The sequence below is a fragment of the Rhinolophus ferrumequinum genome, chromosome 27 (genome assembly GCF_004115265.2).
Source record: "Rhinolophus ferrumequinum isolate MPI-CBG mRhiFer1 chromosome 27, mRhiFer1_v1.p, whole genome shotgun sequence".
Lineage (NCBI taxonomy): Eukaryota > Metazoa > Chordata > Mammalia > Chiroptera > Rhinolophidae > Rhinolophus > Rhinolophus ferrumequinum.
Genome location: NC_046310.1, coordinates 5,409,775 through 5,431,063, shown reverse-complemented (window position 1 = coordinate 5,431,063; position 21,289 = coordinate 5,409,775). Strand labels below are relative to the sequence as shown.

General features: G+C 36.4%; 1 protein-coding gene across 1 annotated transcript; it reads left to right on the top strand.

Annotated features, from left to right (window-relative positions):
* Positions 1 to 592: 592 nt before the first annotated feature.
* RGS21 (regulator of G protein signaling 21) lies at positions 593 to 20,540 on the top strand. Its single transcript, XM_033099831.1, has 4 exons — positions 593 to 615; positions 4,936 to 5,012; positions 8,620 to 8,786; positions 20,337 to 20,540. Exons 1-4 carry the CDS (start codon positions 605 to 607, stop codon positions 20,538 to 20,540), a joined length of 459 nt encoding a protein of 152 aa, XP_032955722.1. The 5' UTR covers positions 593 to 604.
* Positions 20,541 to 21,289: the final 749 nt, after the last annotated feature.

Genomic DNA, 21,289 nt, shown 5'->3' with positions numbered 1-21,289 from the left:
AGAGAGAAATATTTACTATTAAGCTGTAAAAAAGTACATAAGTTTCAAAAAAAAAAATTTAATGCCTTGTACTAGAACATTTTGGTCCATGAATAAAACCATAAAAATACTTAAACATACATAGTTGTTTAAGATGAGTGTATTAAAAGTAGAGTCTCCCTCACACTTTCCGAAAATCAAAGAAAAACAAAATGATTGACAGATTAAAGACCTAAAGGTGAATATTACGTTTTATATGTATTTTTTCTGAGTTGATTTGACCTCGTGTGAGCAATAGCTGTCTTGCAAATGGATGTGTATGAACTTTAGAAAGCAAACCTTCAAATGAAATTTATTTCATTTATGCCACAGACTCTGAGAAATGTCACATTTATTCAGAGAGTTATTTGTTACTTCGAAGTTTAAGTGTTTTGATCAGTGAAAATTAACAACAAAAAGCAAAAGGCTGAGAAGCAAGTGATTTAAAGAACGCTGATTTGTGGCCCTGGGGATAGTATTTGCATACTAATGGGAATTTTCCTGCTGTCACTTTACCTTCAGCTTGAAGATCAGTCAGAAAGAGAAATTCTGCATCATCTGTGACAGTCAGACAGTGGAACGAAAAATGCCAGTGAAGTGAGTTGCTGTTTAAAGCTATTTTTATCTCAGAAGAGGTACAAATGAAACACTTGAGTCTTCATTAGTCTCGATGTTTTGTTTCCTTCCTTTGTGATACATAGGCTAACGGTTGTCTTTCTTCCTGATCTATTTCATTCTCCTTTCTCCATTGATTTCTTCTTCATTTCGAAAATACGTGGACAACTCGTTGCTTGCATTTACGGTTAATGCTATATACGTGCTAAGATAAAGAAAGGTTATAAAGTAGAGAAAAACCACGGAGCTCTCTTTATGTGAAGCTCTTGAAAATTATTAAATGTGAGACATAAGATGTATATGATGCCTGCAGAAATGATTCATTATCGCGATGTCTATTTAGAAATTTAAACATGGAAATTAAACGCTGGGTAAAGAAGCAGCTGTCACTTCTCGGGGCACATGGACTCCATGCTTGAACTTCCCATTCTCCAGCACGCTGCTAATTGAGTGTGAACACATAAGTTGTTGGACACCACATTTTTAATGCAATACAACTGGTTCTAGCTGGCACAATTAGCAAGATAACTGGTAGCTTTCACGCAGTTCCCATCTGGCCTGGCTCTTTTCCGGACACAAAATATGGGGACTGCTAGCCTTGATGGCTCTGGCTTAATGAAGGAAACAGAAAGGAAATCAGCCAAAACCCCATGAAATACTAAGTGCGATTTTGGCTCCAGATACATGGTGAATTTTCATGGCAAATCATAGACACACGAAAAGTTTCTCTGATTATACATACAAATTATACAGGAAATACATACACAATGAGATGAGCTAGACACAAGCTCTGTAAAAGTCACAACTAAAATCCAAATAAAAGGATGAAAGAGAGAGAAAAATGAGAGAATGGCACATTGTCCACTTATTCAAAGTAATACATGTTCAGTAAAATTCAACCAAATCAGTACATCTTTAAACCATCATTTTTCCCCAGTTTTAATTCAACAAATTTCTTTCTTAACATTTATATAGTTGCATCTTCTTACACATAAAACACACTTCTCACTCACCTCTAACATAAGAGATGCTCTATTTTCATTTAATAATATACAACATTTAAGAACCTCTGTCTTCTCAAAACTGTTTATTGAATAGCCAATTTCCATAATTTAATTTTAATAGAGGAAATATGTGTGTGAAGTGCAATAAAACTTTATTTTAGAAGAAGCACTCTCAAAGCATTTATAATAAATGTTCTAAAACATAAACAAAGTACAAGGATAGATGTATTGATTAAACCTTTCTAGGAAGAATTATAAAAAGTGTTCAGGTTGCAAACAGATGCTCCTAAGTTTGAATTCTAACTGCCCATTAATATATGTGAGATATTATACCAGTTATTAGTATCTCTGAGTGTCTTGACCATGGGTAACTTGGGATTAAAATAGACTCTGTTATGTTCAAGATTAAGTAAGGGAAAATATATGACATGCTTAGCACAAATGTGGTATAAATTGTAAACACTCCATATATGGTTGTTCATTGAAATATGATTATAAATACTATCTTTTAGTTTACTCGTATACAGCAAGAATTTATTCTTCCACAGAATTGTAAATATACAATCAATCCAAAATTCAAACATCAAATTAACATTTTGCTTTAAAACAGTTGCATTTGTCTACCTTCTAAAAAGTAAGTACTGCACTACCACCAACCCAATCATATCGGGTAGTCAAAATCAAACCTTTCCGGTCAAACTTGAAATCAGTCAGAAAATGATCTGAGGGCATTTCAGGCATTGGCACACACCAGCAGGGGTATCACTTCAGAGTTGAAGGGCAACTTATTCCTTTATAATAATGTCAGCATTACGGGGACCTTAAATAATACTAGAATATCTTACTATCTCTAATTCCATTATCAATAATGTTCTACATGTATAGACTATCTGTGAAACGTTAGTATATCTTCCAATTCAAAACATTAGGATTTTTCTTTTGTCCTTGGCTTTACATCATCTCCCAGACGTTGCTTCTTTCTGTGTTTTTGGTTTGCTTGTTTGTTTTCCTACATTGGTGAACATACTACTTAAGAATAGCTACCATTTACTCGAGCACTTCCATTCCAAAAAGATTCCTTTACATCCAAGAAGCTCTTCACTGAATATTTCTTTTGCTTCTGGCTTAAGCAGAGCCTGGCTCTCCCAAAAGGACAGCACCTGCCTCGATGCCTTCCACAATGGAGGTTGTCCATTGCCTCCAGTTTCACACACCTCAGAGCTGATTGGGAGGTCCGTGGTCTGTCGCTCCTAGGGGATGCTTTCACACAATTTCTCCTCTTTCCTCACCGAAAACATGCTTTGAAGCTAATACAAGTCAGCGAACACCTTGCAGTAGCCTTATCACTGTCATCTACCAACATCTTGAAAGCCATTGCATGGCTTTCAGTGAAGGCTTTAATACCGGCCACTATTGGGGGATCGGTCATTCATTCATTATTCGGTTATAGGTTCCACAAATATTTCTTGGACCAGACACACTGGTCTTGGAGCTGGAAAATAACATTTATTCCTGTCATGAGAGAACTTACACACCAAACGCTGAATATATATTCATGCTTGAACGATGCCCAGATTCTTTTTTCAGGGTTTTTCCTTGATGGTTGTTCCTCAGAATTGGTGTACGGTGTGGCCAGGCTTGGGCTGCAAACATCTCTCTACCCTATTCATGACCATACATTCCACAGTAGCTTTTAACTCAAACGCCCCTCTAACCACCAAATTTCAATCTACAAATACAACATTTTTCTACAGATGCTTTATAAGTGACTATGTCATCATTTTAGTACTATCTATAGAATTCCTACAAGTCATAGGATTTATACCATAAGCTTATTAAGAGTAACAGGTTTTACAGTGCACAAAAGCCCTTCGATGTAAAATTAAATCTAGACTTGGGTCCCATTCTCCATTTATGAATGATGGACATAGAACAACCCAATTCGTTTAAAATACCCATTTGAATATATAAAACTAGCATTTCAAATGGCATCACGGGAAATCTTGTGTCCCCAAGATTTAGTCAATCAAGGGAGAAAGGAAAATCGGTCCACCATCGGGGAAGAAAATTTGAGATGGGAAATGTAATGAATGGAAGATAGCGACATGAATGCCTGTCACACAGCCCTTCTAGCATCATCTATGAAGAACAGACACTATTATCTGAAAATACAACTGAAACAGCCACAGGAGAAGGGACCACAACTAACATTAACACAAACAATAAAAAACAAATTACAAGAAGTAGTAGACCATACAAGCTTCGAGATGCTTCACACTAACACATGTAAGATTAGTCACCTTGATATGCAAATGTAAGATTTTGTTGGAATGACTAGATATGAGACTATTTTATTATCAATCATTTTAAAGGAAACTTTCAATAAGACCATCCCTTTGCATAATGAAGTCATTTGCATATCATGGCTACATAACCCAAGGTTTTTGTTTTTGTTGATTTTCTTTTCCCCCTGCGCAGCAGATACTTTCTATGGATGGGGCTTATTTCATCACAATCTTTGTTTATTAAGAGGAATAATGCATGATATATTTGTATCTCAAAAGTTTATATTTTAAATCTGATTTATTATTTGTATATCGTATCCCCCCAAAGAACACTTCCTTCAGATGGCTTATGTCTAGACATTTTTTGACTGCTTTGGAAAAGATATTGCTCTACCCTGCCAGATTCCTAGATTTAAATAAATCAGCCCAGAACTAGAAGCATACCAGTCTAAGGAGAAACAAAAAAAACTGTCTCAGAGTGGGATAAAGATTTCTCACAATACACTGACATTTTCAAGATCATTACATGTTAGAAATCCTTAATAAAAACTTTTTTGACATACATAATTATGAAATGAATAATTTCATATATTGTGAAAACTTGGCAAATAGTTCATTCCTCACTACTGTTATCATGACAACTTTTCCGGAATAGACTAGTAATGCTACATGAATTAACTAATATAGTCATAGTTGAGAAGACATTCACTACACTCCATGGAACCATGAGCCATCTCTCTCTCTCTTTCATGCCTTTATTAGAATTCAAGAATTTTCAAATATTATTAACACTGTCAGCTGGATTAATAATTTGCTGATGTCAAATTACATTCAAATTTGGTGTTGCATGGCTGTCCACTGTGGGAAAAAATATATATAATACTTATGGACCTTTTGCAGTTTGATTAATGGTGCAAAGCTCATTTAAATGAAGCAATTCAACAAATACATGTAACTTGAATATTACTATAGGGTATAAAAGAAAAAGATCACAATGCTATCGTCAAGGGTAGATGTTGTTTCCACAGGTCACCAACGACAGATACAGTGGCGTGGTCTGAAAATATGGACACTCTCTTAACCAACCAAGGTAAGAACCAAGTAAGAATAGGTTTAAAAATACAATACTTAACAGTAAATTGTTAACTCCTGCAAGTTAGAGACACAATATAGTATGACTTTGATCGATTTTTGAAGTAGAAGATTCTCCACAGTCATACAAATTTATACCGGCCCAAAGTCTAAATGGAATTAGGTTGAGTCTAAAATAAAACAAGATTATAGAAACTGCAAATATTAAAATAGAAGGAAAATTCCAAATAGCAAGTGGGAAATTTATCATTTCCTTAGACCCACTAACATTTGATGTGTATAATGACTAACTTTGTCACAAGTTGAAAGAAACATACAAACTTGAAAAGTTAAAAATTTAAATGAATCATTGCCCTTTCATGTCCTGTAGGCTAAAATTAAAAGTTTTAAGTATTTATTTTAACTGAACCATTCTCATGTTTAGCAAATGCAAAACCATATTTATATGTATGTGCCTATATTAATATGTACATATGTTAACACATATTTATATCTGATATGATGGCTCAATAAGGTAATTTTGGCAAATTATACATAAAAGGTACCAGAGTTTGATACGAACTAGTCATTTACAAAGGTATCTAGAACTTCGGTTCTTATGAGAAATAATCCTGTTTTGCTGCAGCTCTATCTCATATGGGAAACATGACACTACGGAGATATATGTAGAACAAATTTTAAATGTCATATGTTTGTACTAATACAGTAGTATTTCCATTTTAAATCCATAAAGTAAATATCAGAATATTAGAAAAGTTAAAAACATGAAGCTGATTATATTCTCCATAGTTGTTCATTCATATATAACGTTAGCTTGAACTAGATGAAATTATACTCTGATTTTATGATCCTTAAATAAGTAAATCCTAAAGCATAGGGTCAAATAATTCACATTACTCCTAGAATTCAACTAAGGAAAGACATGAAAGACATCAGGATATGGAATTGCATTTTGTAAAGTTTGAATGGCATTTTCGTTTTCCTTAAGTACAGAAGCAGTGGAAGAGGTCAGGTTAGCTAAGGACAGTATCTCTGCCTTATTCACCAGCTCCAGAGCGGGACACGTCTACATGACCGCCGCACAGAACAGAGACATGGAAGGCTTGGAGATGGAGCCTGGGGTTTCTATTTCATGCCCATGGCATGTGGGAAAGCTGTACATTCATCTGCACAGCGGCTTAGTTCTTGCATTTTATAACACCAGAGAAAGAGCTTCTATGCTTTACAATGCTCTTGACAATTCAGGGACTCACCACAGTATAACTGTTTTGCTGACTTGAGGATATTCCTTGCGTGTACTCGGCACAGGCATTAGAACAGATTTCACCCACTACTGCTGACTCCTTCCTTTGTCAGCCCATGCGTGATCTACCCAACAGCCATTCCATCCCGCAAAGAGGGACCTCGGATATTAGGATTTTAATTGTAGGTAGCATATTATTCCAAAGTCTCTTGACATCTTTCAAACATTCAAATTGTATGTATAGAATAGTAGCTCCGGAAATAGTGTATCCAAGACAGAGATAACTAGCTCCAGTGTTAGTTGTATTCTCTGTTCCATTGTGTTCTACAATAACTGGTAGTTCAGGTACGGCACTGAAATTGTAGGATAGGAGAAAACAGTAATTGTTTCGTCATCTCTTCTTCCCATCTGTCTAAGATATATTTAGATAATCCTCATGGGAGTAAGTTTCATATGCCTTAATGAATCCATAATATTCTTTCAGTATTATTAAAGTATTGTTTTACCTTCTATATAAAATATATTTTATCATAGATCCTGTTTAGAACCCTCAACTTCATCATTGTTTGGGCCAAACTCATAGAAGAATTTATCTGTTACTAAGAAGGCTTTTCCAACCTAAATTTGTGTCACAGAAGCTTCATGGATGTATTTGTAAATTCCAGAAGCATACAGTTAATTGAATTTTTTAGTGCTCACATATTAACGACTTCCATAGTCTCCAATATTTCTACTGAGAACTTTAATTGGTACCCAATAACCTTTTGCTTTGATTTGTTATTTCTATTCGTTTTCAAAAAAAATGTGAAAAACGTTGTTAAATCTATTTTAATCCAGTATTTTTAGTGCTTTGATCTTCCTCCGTGGCCCTTGTCTAGTTTCTCTTATTAATCTTCTCTGTTACTTCCTACCTGCCCGAACCGACAAACACCTGACTTAAACCCTTTTCCGTCAATGTTTCTCTCGCATTTTTTTCCTCTAGTCAGTTTTTCTTTCCCTTAGTTCTCCATAAACTTACATCTCCCACCTTTAAAATGTGAAGGCTCTATGCTCCACGCCTGGAGTCAGAAAGGAGCTGCTTTGAGCACATATAAGGGGGCCGTCCTGGCAAGTGGAGGAGGAAACCACCCACGTTCTAGAAGGGAGGGCCCTCTGAGAGGCACAGAGCTGATGTGTTTTCATCCTCAGAGAGCCACAGGGTCTCAATTATGAACAGATACATTGCTGTTGAAAGGGGGCCAACGGGAACAATGCCATGAACTGACAGCACTGGCTGAGTTCAGTCAAACACGGGAACCTAACCGTGATCTTTCTAAGTGATCTAGCTAGAGGCACACTCTTAACATGCTCTGCCCTCAAAGATTTAGCAAATATTCCCTTCTCAAACGAGCTCTAGGTATACCAAAGATGAGTATTTCGGGGCACGTTTTAATGAGGAAAGGAGAGAAAAGAAGGCTCTAAACAGGTTATCACCAATTCAAACAGGTAGGAGAGAAAGGAACCGTAAATGTATAAATTTGACTGAAAGTAAGATAATGGGGAGAAGTGGGACCGATGGGAATCTCAGACTGCAACAAGCATTGCCTGTTGCTATTAATACTAGGTGAGGAACCATCAATGAGCCTAGAAGTAAATGAGCCCATTTGCAGTTCCTGGTCTAAAGTTTCTGGAGAAATGCATGCTCAGGGGAATACTAAAAGCAGGAAGAAAACACTGTACACAAGCTAACCTAGAGGAGCTCCCATGAGGGCAAAGGTGGGGGACATGTGCCTTAGTGAATTAAAGTTGACCATCACCACAAAAAGAGAAGAAGCGTTCACACCAAATGCTTTGCCAGTTACTTTCTTTGCTTAGAGTTGGCCAAGATAGGTATCCAATACTAATATAGGCCAGCCCTTCCTCAACTGTTTTAAGCTCAAGCAAACACAATCGAACTCCTTTCCATCAAATTGTGTTTTCTCACCAACTCATGGCAACAAGGGCATTTTATCCTATATTAGTAACATCATAAACTTTGTGCGTAAGGTCTGAAAAGCAAAGTCCATTGGGTTTTTTACAAAGTAACTGCCATTAAGACTTTCCCCTAAACGTAACTCCTAGACTTTGCAGATCTAGAAAGAAAAAGTACAGGTTTTCTTGCTTAATGGAGTTAATTATAGAAATATAGATAAGCTATGTGAGGTTTATGATTACTGATCCAAACAAAGTTTCTAAAGTTAACAACTAAAATGCATAAGTGTTATATTTAGAGGGACAATAAATATTTGCTACTGCTGAGGAAATGCTCACACCATACAATGTACTTACTTTGATCATATTACTGAGCTATGTGACATAAAACTTTGTCTTATATATTTTATAGCTGGTCTAGATGCCTTTCGAACATTTCTAAAATCAGAGTATAGTGAAGAAAATGTTGAGTTCTGGCTGGCCTGTGAAGACTTCAAGAAAACAGAAAGTGCAGAAAAAATTGTTTCCAAAGCCAAGAAGATTTATTCTGAATTCATTGAAGCTGATGCCCCTAAAGAGGTGAGTAAAATATTCCAGGATAACGAATATTCATCTGCTAGCAAATCTGTCCCCGGTAAAAAGACACTAAATCCACCTAACGAGAAATCAAATTGTTGCTATGTATTCAAATAGAAAATGTTCGTAAACTTCAGTAGAGGTTCTTGTGCTCTTGGATTTCAAGTTCACTTCTGTTTTTCCTTTTGTAAGCCATGGAACTCAATATGGAACAGAATGCTTGAATGAATTTTTATTTTTTTTAAAAAATAGTGTGTGTGTGTGGGGGGGGGACTCCTAACCAACAGCAGGCAGTCTTCATATTTAATATTTTGGAGGTCCACACTATGACATGTAATGTCTTACTTTCCAAAAGCAGGGTTTGCTCACCTTTATTTCTTTGACAGTGAAAATGACCCAAAGCTGTGAGGCTTTGTCTCAAGGGATCAGGACCCACCTGTACTGCTTTAAGATCAGAAAAATAGAAAAAAAGCCCTTAGAGAGAAACCTGGTATAACAGCCCCCAAAACGTGTTGTGTATGTGTAATATCTCACTTGCATTTAACTTTCAGAACCAAAACCACGATCATGTCTATGTACCGCTTTAACGTTTGACTGTAAAATGTACATTTTAAAACCACCTTGATTACTCAATAAATATATCATATAAGCAAAGAGTTTTAATGCAGAAGTAGCAAACAGGAAGTTACATTCAACTACTAGTACGGAACATAAACTACTAGCACAAGTCCTCTTTCCTTCAGAGGTGCCGTACTGATATTCTCAGTCACTATTTTTTATAATCAAAAGTTAGGATTCTTGGCACAAGAAGGGCTGGTGTCCTTATGGGGACAAAGGACAGGATGGAGGAAATACAAACACTTTCAGCGTATCTAGGGCATAAATTTGCCCCATCAGTAGCTCAAGTTTAAATGGACATAAATTACTACTGCATATATTGGCCTAGTATGTCATTCCAGAAATATGAATCACTGAAGCATTGCCTGGAATTTGTAGGGGGAAAAAGAAAAGAACTTTATCTCCTATGGAACTATTTGAACATTCATTTCCAAGTCACCATCTAAGAATCAATAAATAATTCTAAAAAATTAAAATTAGCATATAAGATTTATCAAGTTGATTAATGTGTCATTCTATAAAAAGGCTTTGAAACCAACTCCAAAGATGTTTATTTATTGTGATATTGATTTCAAAGCCAGATTTTTTTTACTTCCTTATGAATCCATCTAATCAACAGTGATTTCGCTAAGATAACATTTGTAAACATTATGTATGAAAAATCTCCTAAACAGAAATGTAATCTTTTAATTATAGCTGAATTCAAACTTATAATACATAATAAATTATCAATTTTGACAAAATAGTTTTATTTTCTTAATCTTTCTTTACAAAAGAAATTTATACAGTAATAATTTAAATAAATATTATTTTAGGATATGAACTTTTACAGCATTTTTATAATTTGTCCATCTAAAAATTTGGACAAAATAAAACACCATTAAATTTATGGCTGCTTTTCAAGTAATAGATTATATGGTCACCTTGAGTATCTAAACATGTTAGCATTAGTTTTGACAAAATTCACTGAAAATAAAGAACTATATGTACATTTGAAATGGTCATTATTCTTCCTATTATTTGTTATTGTTTCCAATTCAAATAATTAAAGGATATTTGCCTCTTATATTACATACCAATTGCACTCTTCAAGGTAGTTCTCTATAGACCACCAGTCATAAGTTAAATATAATACAACTGTTATGATGTTGATTCATTAAACCAATTTTTCGAGTGGCTGTCCACACAATGAAGTCACAGAGTAAAAGGAGAGACTGAACTGTAATAAAGGCCATCGAATATACACGAGGCAACATATAATAAAACCACATTTAAAGTTTGTTATTAGCACAGTGGAACAGAGTGATTAAATCTCTCTGGAGAGTTAAGGGATAAATTTGCAGAGTGGTTCATACTTGAAAAGGTGTTTAATGAAAAATAAGTAATATTTATAAAAAGAACAAATGAAAAATATTTCAGAATGAGACTATAGATAGCATGGAGGGACAAAGCCCCCTAGTGCTTTCCAGAAATTAGAAGCGCTTTGGTATTGCTAATGAGGAATGGGAGGATGAGGTTGGGATAGGCAGCAGTAAAGATAAGAAAGGGTGACAAGTATTCTAGATTTATCTAGTAGGCAGACTTAGCAAGACAAGGTGATACATTTGATATGGAGGTTGGAAAATAGGATTTTCATAAGTAGAAAATTAATCGGAGAATGAGAACCATAGAGATATTCTCCATTTTCCGTATTCAATTATTGCTGCGTAACTGACTCTCATAAAGCATCAAAATATAACCAATTTTTCTTGGGAGAAAATCCTAAAGAACCATGACAAGATCATGGTATCCAGATGTCTATTGAGTCCCATTTCCTTTCTTCTCAACTTCTCGTGTCTTTATTTCCTCATCTATAAAATGTCTAGCATGACTTAATTTTCACTGATGCAATTAGACAATTTACAACTGGACTGTACTAAACTTACCAAAGGGTCCCTGTCTATAAATTGACATTACCAGTGGTTCTCAGTTTCCTTTCTAGGAGCCAACGACTGCACATAAAAACTGAACTTGCAGCTCTGAGAGGATAATAATTGCAACTGGACTTTTAGCCCTTTCCCTTATAGTGTTGTCTTCCCTCTGGTTTCGACACTAATAGAAAGTTAGCGTGATGTAGGAAACCTAAAGTTGGGAGCTACCTAGACGTAAATTCCATTCTTGAAATCTTGTGGTAAGCTTTTTATTTTCTCTGAGCCTCAGTTTTCGCACCTGAAAACGACTCTCTAACAGGACCAACCACACAGGACAGAGGAGAAGGGTGAATGATGCCACGTATCTGGGGTTTACGTCCAGCAGAACAGCTTTTAAGAAATGTTAATCCCTTGCTTTCTTTCAGGAGCACTTGGTCCTTCTAAGTGTCCCTGAATCCACTGAAAACAACCATTAACTAACTTCTAAGTACATCTGCAGACATGATAAATGTATATACATGAACACATTATAAAAACATGTCAGTGCATCACTAGTTTCAGATACAAAGAGCTACTCATTGAATGAACTGTATCTAGAAAGATTCAGAAGAAAATACTGCAGGGGAAAAATATAGGTGTGAGTCAGGTATTTTGACTAAGTGATTTTCTGAAAAGGAGAAAATTATTAGACAAGCAATATATAATATCTGTTAAAGCCTCTACTTTGCACACAGTAAGAACCAGTGGGTAGCAAAGAAAAAAATTATTAAACGTGTATTTATTATTCCTTCAATTTGGACCACTAACTTCATAATATGTGAAAATTTCCAAGAAAATAATATTACTTCATTTCAAGAATATGTGAATCTTCAAAAAATGTAAAACACTATGTTTATATTTAACTTAGACACTGACATGCTTCAAATAACATTATATTTATATAATTTATACATTACATTTATTTCATTTTTCCTTTATATTGAAAAGAAAATGTGATCAAAGAGAAAATTATTTATGTTGATTGCCATTCTGCGGGATTATAAAGTTTTCCAAACTGTACCACAGTTTAAGTCTTAAAAATTATATAAATTGAACTTCATATTATCACCAATCAAGGAACAAAGACACTGGCAGTCAAATATCTTTGTATAAAATATTAAATTCTTAAATGTATTTATTAAACGTGAGGACTCCTTAACTCATAAAACACAGAAGAAACTACAGCCATAAAGGAGAAGATATTTTAATGGGTCTGTTCAGGACGCTTTTTGAATCTCAGAGGCAGAGGGAGTAACAGTACTTCCATAACCCCAATGATTTCTGCACCCTTATTTATTTCATCCTAAAATACAGGGAGCTCTTAAACGGGGTGGTGAGGAGAGGGAGAGAGAGAGAGAGAGAATAAAAGGAAGAAAGAGGAGGGAGGGAGGAGGAAAAGGAAAGTGGAGCTGATGAAAGTATAAGCAACATCTGCATAGTGTTTTCATGGGGACTATCTCATTCATTTGATCCTCTCGGTCGCTGTCTCAGGAAGGTATGACAACCATCGTCATTGCACAGGTGAAAAAGGAACTGAGCCTTACAGATAAAATAGCATGCCCTGCAGTCATTAAGATGCAAAGATCACGGGGAGGGAGGTCTACAGCCATGCTGTTGGCTTTCAAATTCCTTTCGCTGGATTTACTACTCATTTAAATGTTCATGACCCAGACTGGGCCCCTTGATGTTTATACTAAACATGAAATTTTTATTTAGGCAAAAAAGCATGAAATTATCTCGTCACCGAGAGTCTACCTTCCTTTCAAAAGCTTTCTCTTCGTATACTCTCTCTGATTGGTCTAAGTTCATCAACTTTGAAGCCCTGATTCAAAAATGGCACGTGGAGGGGGGAAAAAAAGTGGCAGGAGTATTGAATAATTTGCAGTATCATTTTGGCCCTGTGAAAAAATGGTTGCTACATTTCAGCTCAAAACCACAACACTCAGGGGTTTCTAAAACTTCCACACATCCCTGGGCCGTGTAAATGAATGTTGGATGAGCACGTTGGGTTGGGGAAGGAACCCAGTCAATCCCACTTCCTTTCATCGTTTGCTTATGTACACCTATTTTTAGCAGTCCTTATGGCTGTATACGTTGGTTGTATACGTATTTATCTTGCCCAATTTAATACGCTGCCTCCCAACTCGAGTCATTTATTTCTGTCTCTAAAACCAATGACAACAAAAGGATGCAGTCCTGTGCGTGGGTGGATTCCTTCCAGATATCACAAACTTTGCCATTCTCAGCTTTCATGGTTACCCTTGGGAATATGTTTCAGGAATCCATTCCCCTTTAATGAGGCCAAACATGAAGTAAGACTAGAGGTGCTGGTGGTGACGAAATAAAATTATGTCACCAAGAATGTGACTATAGTGGCTTTCATTTGAAGGGTCACCTTTAAATTGTTGTGACTGAGGGCTGAGGGGCTGCCCAACCAATTTCAGTGGGGCGTTTGACACATGCTTACACCCTTTGCATAATGGCAGTCTCCTGCTACACTACATATTCTAAGTGAGGAGAGCCTATCTAATTTGAATGTGGGAGCACAATGGAAAACTTTTCATTCAAATTATGTAAAAATATATAAAGCACAGTTTCGGGTCACAAAAAAAGTCCAAAGGGACACTTTAAAATTCATTCTTCCTGCTAAAACAATTTGTGGAAAGCCAGAAGAATTTAAAACCACTGATGTAGAAAAGAGGAATTTGGCATGCGTAACTGGTAGTTAACAAAATCACATAAGTATTAAAATATCCTGGATCTTTATAATAAAATTGTTTTTAAACAACTACCACAAACATCACTCAGAAGGCAGTCATTTTAATGCAATGGACTGTTGTCAGTGTCAGTTACGCCATAGCCTTTTCAAAGCTGACAGGATTTAAAAGCCTCTAAATAGTCGTGGTGAAATTTCAGCTGCCATTCTGTAAGAATCACAGTCCTGCGTCTTGTTTTCTCAGGTTGGCAGCGCAGTGGTCTGATACCTACGAAACTTGTGACCTTTTGAAAAAATAAGCAATTAAAATACTGTATTTCTTTAGTCTTTGAAACTAAAGAGTACCCATGTACACAAAATGCTGAATCAGTAAATGAAATAAATCAGTAAACTGTTTATTTCATCAACTGATGAACTTTTCAGTGCAAGCTCTGGACTTACTAGTTTGAGAGACTAAGCAGAGTCTAAGCTCAGTAGTTCCCCAAGATGACACAGGTGGGACGTCTGTCTCTCTAGGTCCCATCCTAATAGGGTCCCGCCTTCAGTGTACTTCAAGCTCAGCACCGCCTCTGCCTTCCTTTTTGAGATGGAAATGTATCCGTGTATCTTCCCACAGAACCCAACCAAAATCAAATTTGGAATGAGTGCAGAGTCATGGGTGCAGTTTGCCGACATAACCCCAGAAGTGATTCTATTGAAGGAATTCATGTGTCAAAATACCAATCAGGCCTGATGTTTTCACTTTTCTCCTGATACTGATTTTAGAAGAGTCAAGAAGCAAGGACAGGCATTTTTGGTAGCCTATTCTCACACCTCACTCAGACTGACTTCTCAGGAGCATTTAACAAAACCCATCACTCTCGCTTAGCTGAATACTGTCTTCAGTAGGTTTTAATACTTGATTTCCTCATCTCTTACTGACAGCTCTGTAACAGTTTCTTTCGCTATTCTGACTCAAAACCCAAGATACACTATAATGAGGGAGGCGGTCCTCGTTTATTTTCTGCTTGGGCATAACTCTCCCGGTAATGTCTTCCAGTCCCAAGGCTTTGAAATGGCATCTCAAAGGTAACAAATTCAAATCTCGGTCCTGATTTCCTACTCACGACTTTATTTTACCTGAGTCTCTCCATCTCAGTTAAGGGGAACTCTGCTTTTCTATTTGCTCTGGAGAAATCATTGGTAATCATCCCTGATTCTTCCCTTCTGCTCACAGCACACATCCAATCCATCAGTACTTCCCACCACCACATGCTTTAGAATCTTCCTAAAATTCATTCCTTCTTAAAGATTTTGTTCCTCGTCCCAGCTTATCACTGTTCAATAGTTCCATCCAATCCGCTCGCTCAATATCCTTGAAATCTATGGACTCCCCTTTATCACCATTGTGAAATTGTGGCACAGCTCCTAATTCTCTTCCTTTTCTCCACACTTAGCTACTACTCCACTGGTCATCCAGTGATATGTCCTTTCAAACAGGAGTTTGCATCAGTCCCTTACTTAAAATCCTCCTGACTGCTTTCAGGTTAAGTGAAAATTCCTTAACAAGACCTACCAGGTCCTACGTGATTTGCATCTTCACTCCTCTCCATGCTCTTGTCTTTCTTTCCCCTCCAAACCCACTGGGTTTCTTCCAGTTTACCCTCTCATGCACAAGTCCGTTCCTTAATCTTCCTTATTTGTAAGAATGCTTCAAAGATCAGCTTTAAATCTCCTTTCCTTCAGAAAGAATTTTTCCTTTGGATCACTTTTTCCAAATCTGTCTTTTCGGTTGACTTTTCATCTTAATTACCCTTATCGCTTCAGGTGCATACAAAATTCCTAAACTCCCACTCAAGAATACTTTAAATGAATAAATTCTAGGAATAACTACAAGCGAAATAACTACTTTTTCATATATATGTATTTTTTCCAGAAAAATGGGGGGGTAATAATACTGTTCATTTTAGAGTTCTGCATATGATTATAAAGTAGCCATCTAAAGACTTAGCACATCAGGATTAATATTTAACAAATATTAACTATATGTTTTTACAGTTAAAATAATCATCTTTAAATATCCTTATGATTATTTTAGAGATAATACCATTGCTCAGATATTTGTCATAGAAAGACTCACCAGGAAAAAAATCTAGGGAGAGGAGACGGGACAGAATTTGGAGAATACATACCTCTTCTGCTCATAATTTGAGGGATATGTAGAGAAAAAAGGAATTGGTGAAAGAAATAGGGAAATAAAGGGCAGATAACTCCAGGCCATGACCTACTGAATTCCCTTTGCAGGGACAAAATTTTTTCTCTGATAATCAGATTGAATACTTAACATTAAAAGAAGACTTTGCATTCAAATGTGTGTAAGCAACAAATCAAATCTCTTAAAATTTTTAAATGCAAATAGTGTCTAATAATAAGGAAACTATCCTCTGGGACCAAGGAAGGGTCCTGGGAGGATTTCAACTTAAGCTGAATCATAGGAGATGAGGAAAATCTGTGCAGAATAAAACTGTGGAGGAAAGAGGGATTTCAGATGATGAAAGAGCACAAACGAGGGCCTCAGGTGCCAGATTCACTCTGGGAAATGAGGGCAGATGGGCTGTGTGGTCACCGCGGTGGGCCGTAGGAGATGGTGTTCACACAACACACTGAAGTCCAGGTGCGAGGAAGCTCAAAGGCCAGAGTAAGTAGTTTCAATGTTGTAATAGAAAAGAACGGGTTTTCAGCTGGGTTTTCACTTATACGTTGAACGTGGTATTTTGGCGAAACTGATAAAGCAATGCTGTCTATGGTGTTCGGAGGAAAATGCATCCTGGGAAGAGGAGTCTGATAAGAGGTAAATGACGTGGTTTAGGGAAGAGATGAGGGTATAAAAGACTAAACTGGAGAGAGAAAAGTGAGAATGAAAATGGTCATTGTGAAATTACAAAATAAAAGACGAATGAGGAAAAATATATATACAGTGGGTGCCAAAAAATATATACATATATACATATTTTAAGAATAGAAAACTGTATTAAAATCATAATACTCATTATATATCAATAACAAAAGATGAACACAAGTCACGTTTGACTTCTGCAATGACAAGAGGTGCTCTAAGTAGTTACCATCAGCGTCCAAACACTTCTGATTACAGCGAACTACTGCTTGAGCAACGTTGACCAAAGTGTCCACTTGTGCACATTTTTTGGCATCCCCAGTATATATAATATATAGCTTTATTATGTATATATTTATACAATAAGAGAACAGAGAAAAAAGAGGTGTCAGAGATAATTCCTATGTTTCAAGCTTGAAAAACTTGGAGAAAAATAATGACATTTATACAACATGTGGGCATGATGTTTTGTCACTGACATTAAGCTAAGTTACCAAATCATATCTTCATGAGACCACTGATTATCTTCTGAGAACAGTGTATCTGCTCATTATAAGCTATCAATGGCTGATGTTGGCAGTTCCTTGGTACGAACACAGGCAAGTCAGAAAAATGACAGGGATAAGTCAGAAGTACAAACTTACTATATTTCAGTAAATGATAGTAACTATCACTATTAGTATGTTGGAATGGTTCTCTTTAAAATGTAAACGGGATTTTTAACAAATATACAAATATTTTTTAACTTTATTTGGACATGTATTTATTGAGACTACACTGGGCAAAGCATAGTGAGGGATGAGCAAACTGCAAATATTGTCTAAGTAACACAAAATCCTTGGAGAGGTCAAAAAAGAGAAAAAAAAAATCCACAGGTAAACTTCACACGCCAGACATCATTTAAATGTAGCCTTCAAGACATAAAAGATTGTGAAAGACTTGGAAAAAGGAATGACTTTCAGCTAGATTGGGATGGTATGGAAACATGGTCAGAGGTGGGAAAAGAGAAGGACTCGGAGGGGAATTGTCTAGCTTGGTGGAGATACAAGGCACACAGAAGAGAAAAAATAACTTGGGACCATACTGTAAAGACCGTGAATTCCAAGAGAAGGGCTTTGGGCTAAGATAGGCAACGAGGACTTATTGCAGGTGTTCAGTTCTGCTTAAAATAATAACCAGGTAACACTGCGCCTTGGAAAAACACTGGCCGCGCCGTCAGTGAAAGTCACTCAATGAATGAATGCTTCAACGGGCTAAGTTGCTATAGTTATCATTATGGGGGATATAAAGTTAAACAAATTGCAGATGATGTTGGTAAATAAACAACAGCATAAAGGAGGAAAACAGGAAATATATATTCATTCTCCTGTCCCCTCAACACAAACAGATTTTCCTAGATGTTTAAAACCTCTACAAGATCTTGATAACAGCCACCATTCACTGATATCCACTATAAGGCCAGGACGATATTAAGTTAATAACATGTTCTCTCTCATGCCACTTTCCTGCTGAAAACCCTCAATGTCTTCCTATTACTTCTGGTAGAAAAATAAGACCTCCTTACCTAGCACATAAGTTGGCCTGCATCTCCTCTCCCAAATTCATCACAGGAACTTCTTTTCTCACACCCTGTATCCCATCCATCCAGACATAGTGGCTTTTCAGAACATAACACGTTCTTTCTTGCATCAGGGACTCTGCATAGGTTGTTTTACTGCCAGAAATGTTTCTCCCCAAGTTCTTAGAGGACTGGCTTGACTTCTTTCCATCCTTCAAGTTCAAATCTAAAAGAATACTATTTATTTAGTTGTTGGTTCTCTTTCCCCAAATACAGAAAGCTTTAGGCACATAACAGACACTCATAAATATTTGTAGAATCAGCGAGTGTATGGATCACCTCACTTTAATTCTTATAACAACTCAGTCAAGAATTACCCACCTTAAAGATGAGAAAGCAAAGCTCAGAAGTACTAACGTCACTCACCTCCGGTCACCAAGATCACAGCTGTCAGAGCAAGATTTGAAAATTCTCTCTAAGTCTTTCCAGTATCCTGTACCATCTTCCTGTGTGAAGATTTAGAAATTGATTCCAGACTTTGAGGCCTTCCCGAGAACTGGAGCATTTGATCTGGAACTTTGATGGAGGACTTAAGAAAGAAAACCTCTGTGAGCAAAGAGTGGCCTTTTGATGATTTTTCTTAAATTTTTTTCTCCTCTTCTCTTCTTCCTAGAATAATAATGTTGAAATAGTTTGATATTCCTTATTTCATTTAGTCCTTAAAACTCTTTAAGATAGATGCCATGAAAATGGCATTTTACACCCTGAAAATTGAAGATAAAAGGAAATCACAGAACTTGCTTCCCTCATATGAACAGCAAGTAAGTAGCTGAGGATGGATTTGACTGCAGGTCTGTCTGTCTATCTTATAACTTCAATTCACTAAACATAAATTGTCATTTATAGTCTTTCTTTTACCAGACCCCAAAATTCTGGCATTTTTACAATCTCCCTCATTTTTCCAAGAGACATTTTAATTCGATTCCACAAACAGCTATTAATTGCCGATTATATGTTAGATATTCTGCTAAGCGCCGAGAAATAGAATGGTGAATAAGATATACAGCACCTGCCTTTAATGAGCTCTCAATTTTAAGATTCTAATCTCTTTTGCACTTCATGAATATCTTCATTTTAAATGAAACAACTTGAACATATCCTGGGTTATGTGTACAGTTGGACAAGTGTCCCCACAAGAAGGTGTGGGGCATTTTACCTATTGGCAGGCGAAGGGTGTGTTTCCATATGATAGATCTATGTGTGATGACGGTAATGGGACAGGTCACACACACACACATGCATATTCTGTGGGAGGCATGGGGTCAGTGCAGAGAGAGTGATATTTGGTCCATTTTGGCAAACAAAAAAAGTACAAATGAGAATGAAAAGCAACATTGTGGCAAACGCACAGGAAGTATGGAGAACGGGAACGGGCTAGTGGAAGCCAGCCTGGTTATCGTTCTAGTTATTGTTCTGCCTCTGGAAAGTTCATTTTAGGTATGAAGGCCAAAGCACTAGACAAAAATAAAGGATGGGAGGGAAAAGAAATTTAAAATCGTAAAATATTTGGTTTGCCTTTTCACTTTGCCAGTTTTTATCATCTCAAAGGAAGGCTTCACCTGAGTTCCCTGTCCATTCCAACCCTCTCGACCTGAGATAAACACACCAAACATGTGTGGTGCCTCTGACAATGAACCCTTAACCTTTCTGCTGCTTTGCATCTGATTATTGTTGTGTTTAGGGGAAAAAAATCAAATAACATGCGAATCTACCATCTGCATAAACCGTGTATTCTTTGATTAAACTAATCTAATGATATGCAAACTTACTTCCACAGATTAACATTGATTTCAGCACCAGGGATCTCATCTCAAAGAATATTGCAGAACCAACGCTCAAATGCTTTGACGAGGCCCAGAAGCTCATCTATAGTCTCATGGCCAAGGATTCGTTTCCTCGATTTCTCAAGTCAGAGGTTTATAAGAAACTGGTCAATAGCAAACAGGTTGGAAATCATAAAAAATGGCTCCCTTTCTTGTAAAGAGGGTAAATGAGAAACTAATAATCGGCTTCTAATTTGGGGGGAAACAAGCGATAGGACAGATCGACCCTTACTTCAAGGCAAAAAATGTTTTCATGTTTTATATCTCCAAACGCAATCTTACGTCTTTTAGGGTTTAGAAAACACTGTTTCACTCCAACAGAAAAATAATAGTTTATATATGAAGCCTGAATTTCTATGTCATTTGTTTAGAATTTATTCATTTTACCAGGTCCTTAAAAATCATCTACTGGGAAAATACAAAGGGAATTTAGAGAGAGATGATATACTCTGAAACCATAAGTGGATATTTGTATGATATTATAAATTCAAGGAACTTTATATTTTCATGTTGCTGAGTGGGAGACTAGTTAGCATGATAGACGTGATTCTAAATACCATCTACATTATTCAAAACCTCACTTCTGTAAAAAGAGAAATTCGGAACCAAACACAACCCCTCATTTAGTGTATTTAACTATTTCTTTCCAATCAGGGTCTGCTGCATAGTGATGGGACGGTTATCTAAACTGTTGTGGCGGCCCTCAGATTAATTAGAAAAATTGCAAGAATGTATGAGACATTTATAATCTGTTAATAATACCACTGACCGAACTTTGTCAAAATGTATCATTTGGTTTAAACCAATGGCGTCACATGGGCATGTATGGAAAGAGCCTTGGGGGTAAAGATTGATTTTCTTAGATTAATAAGAAGATAAAGAGAAGAGAATGAATAAAGAGTTTGGA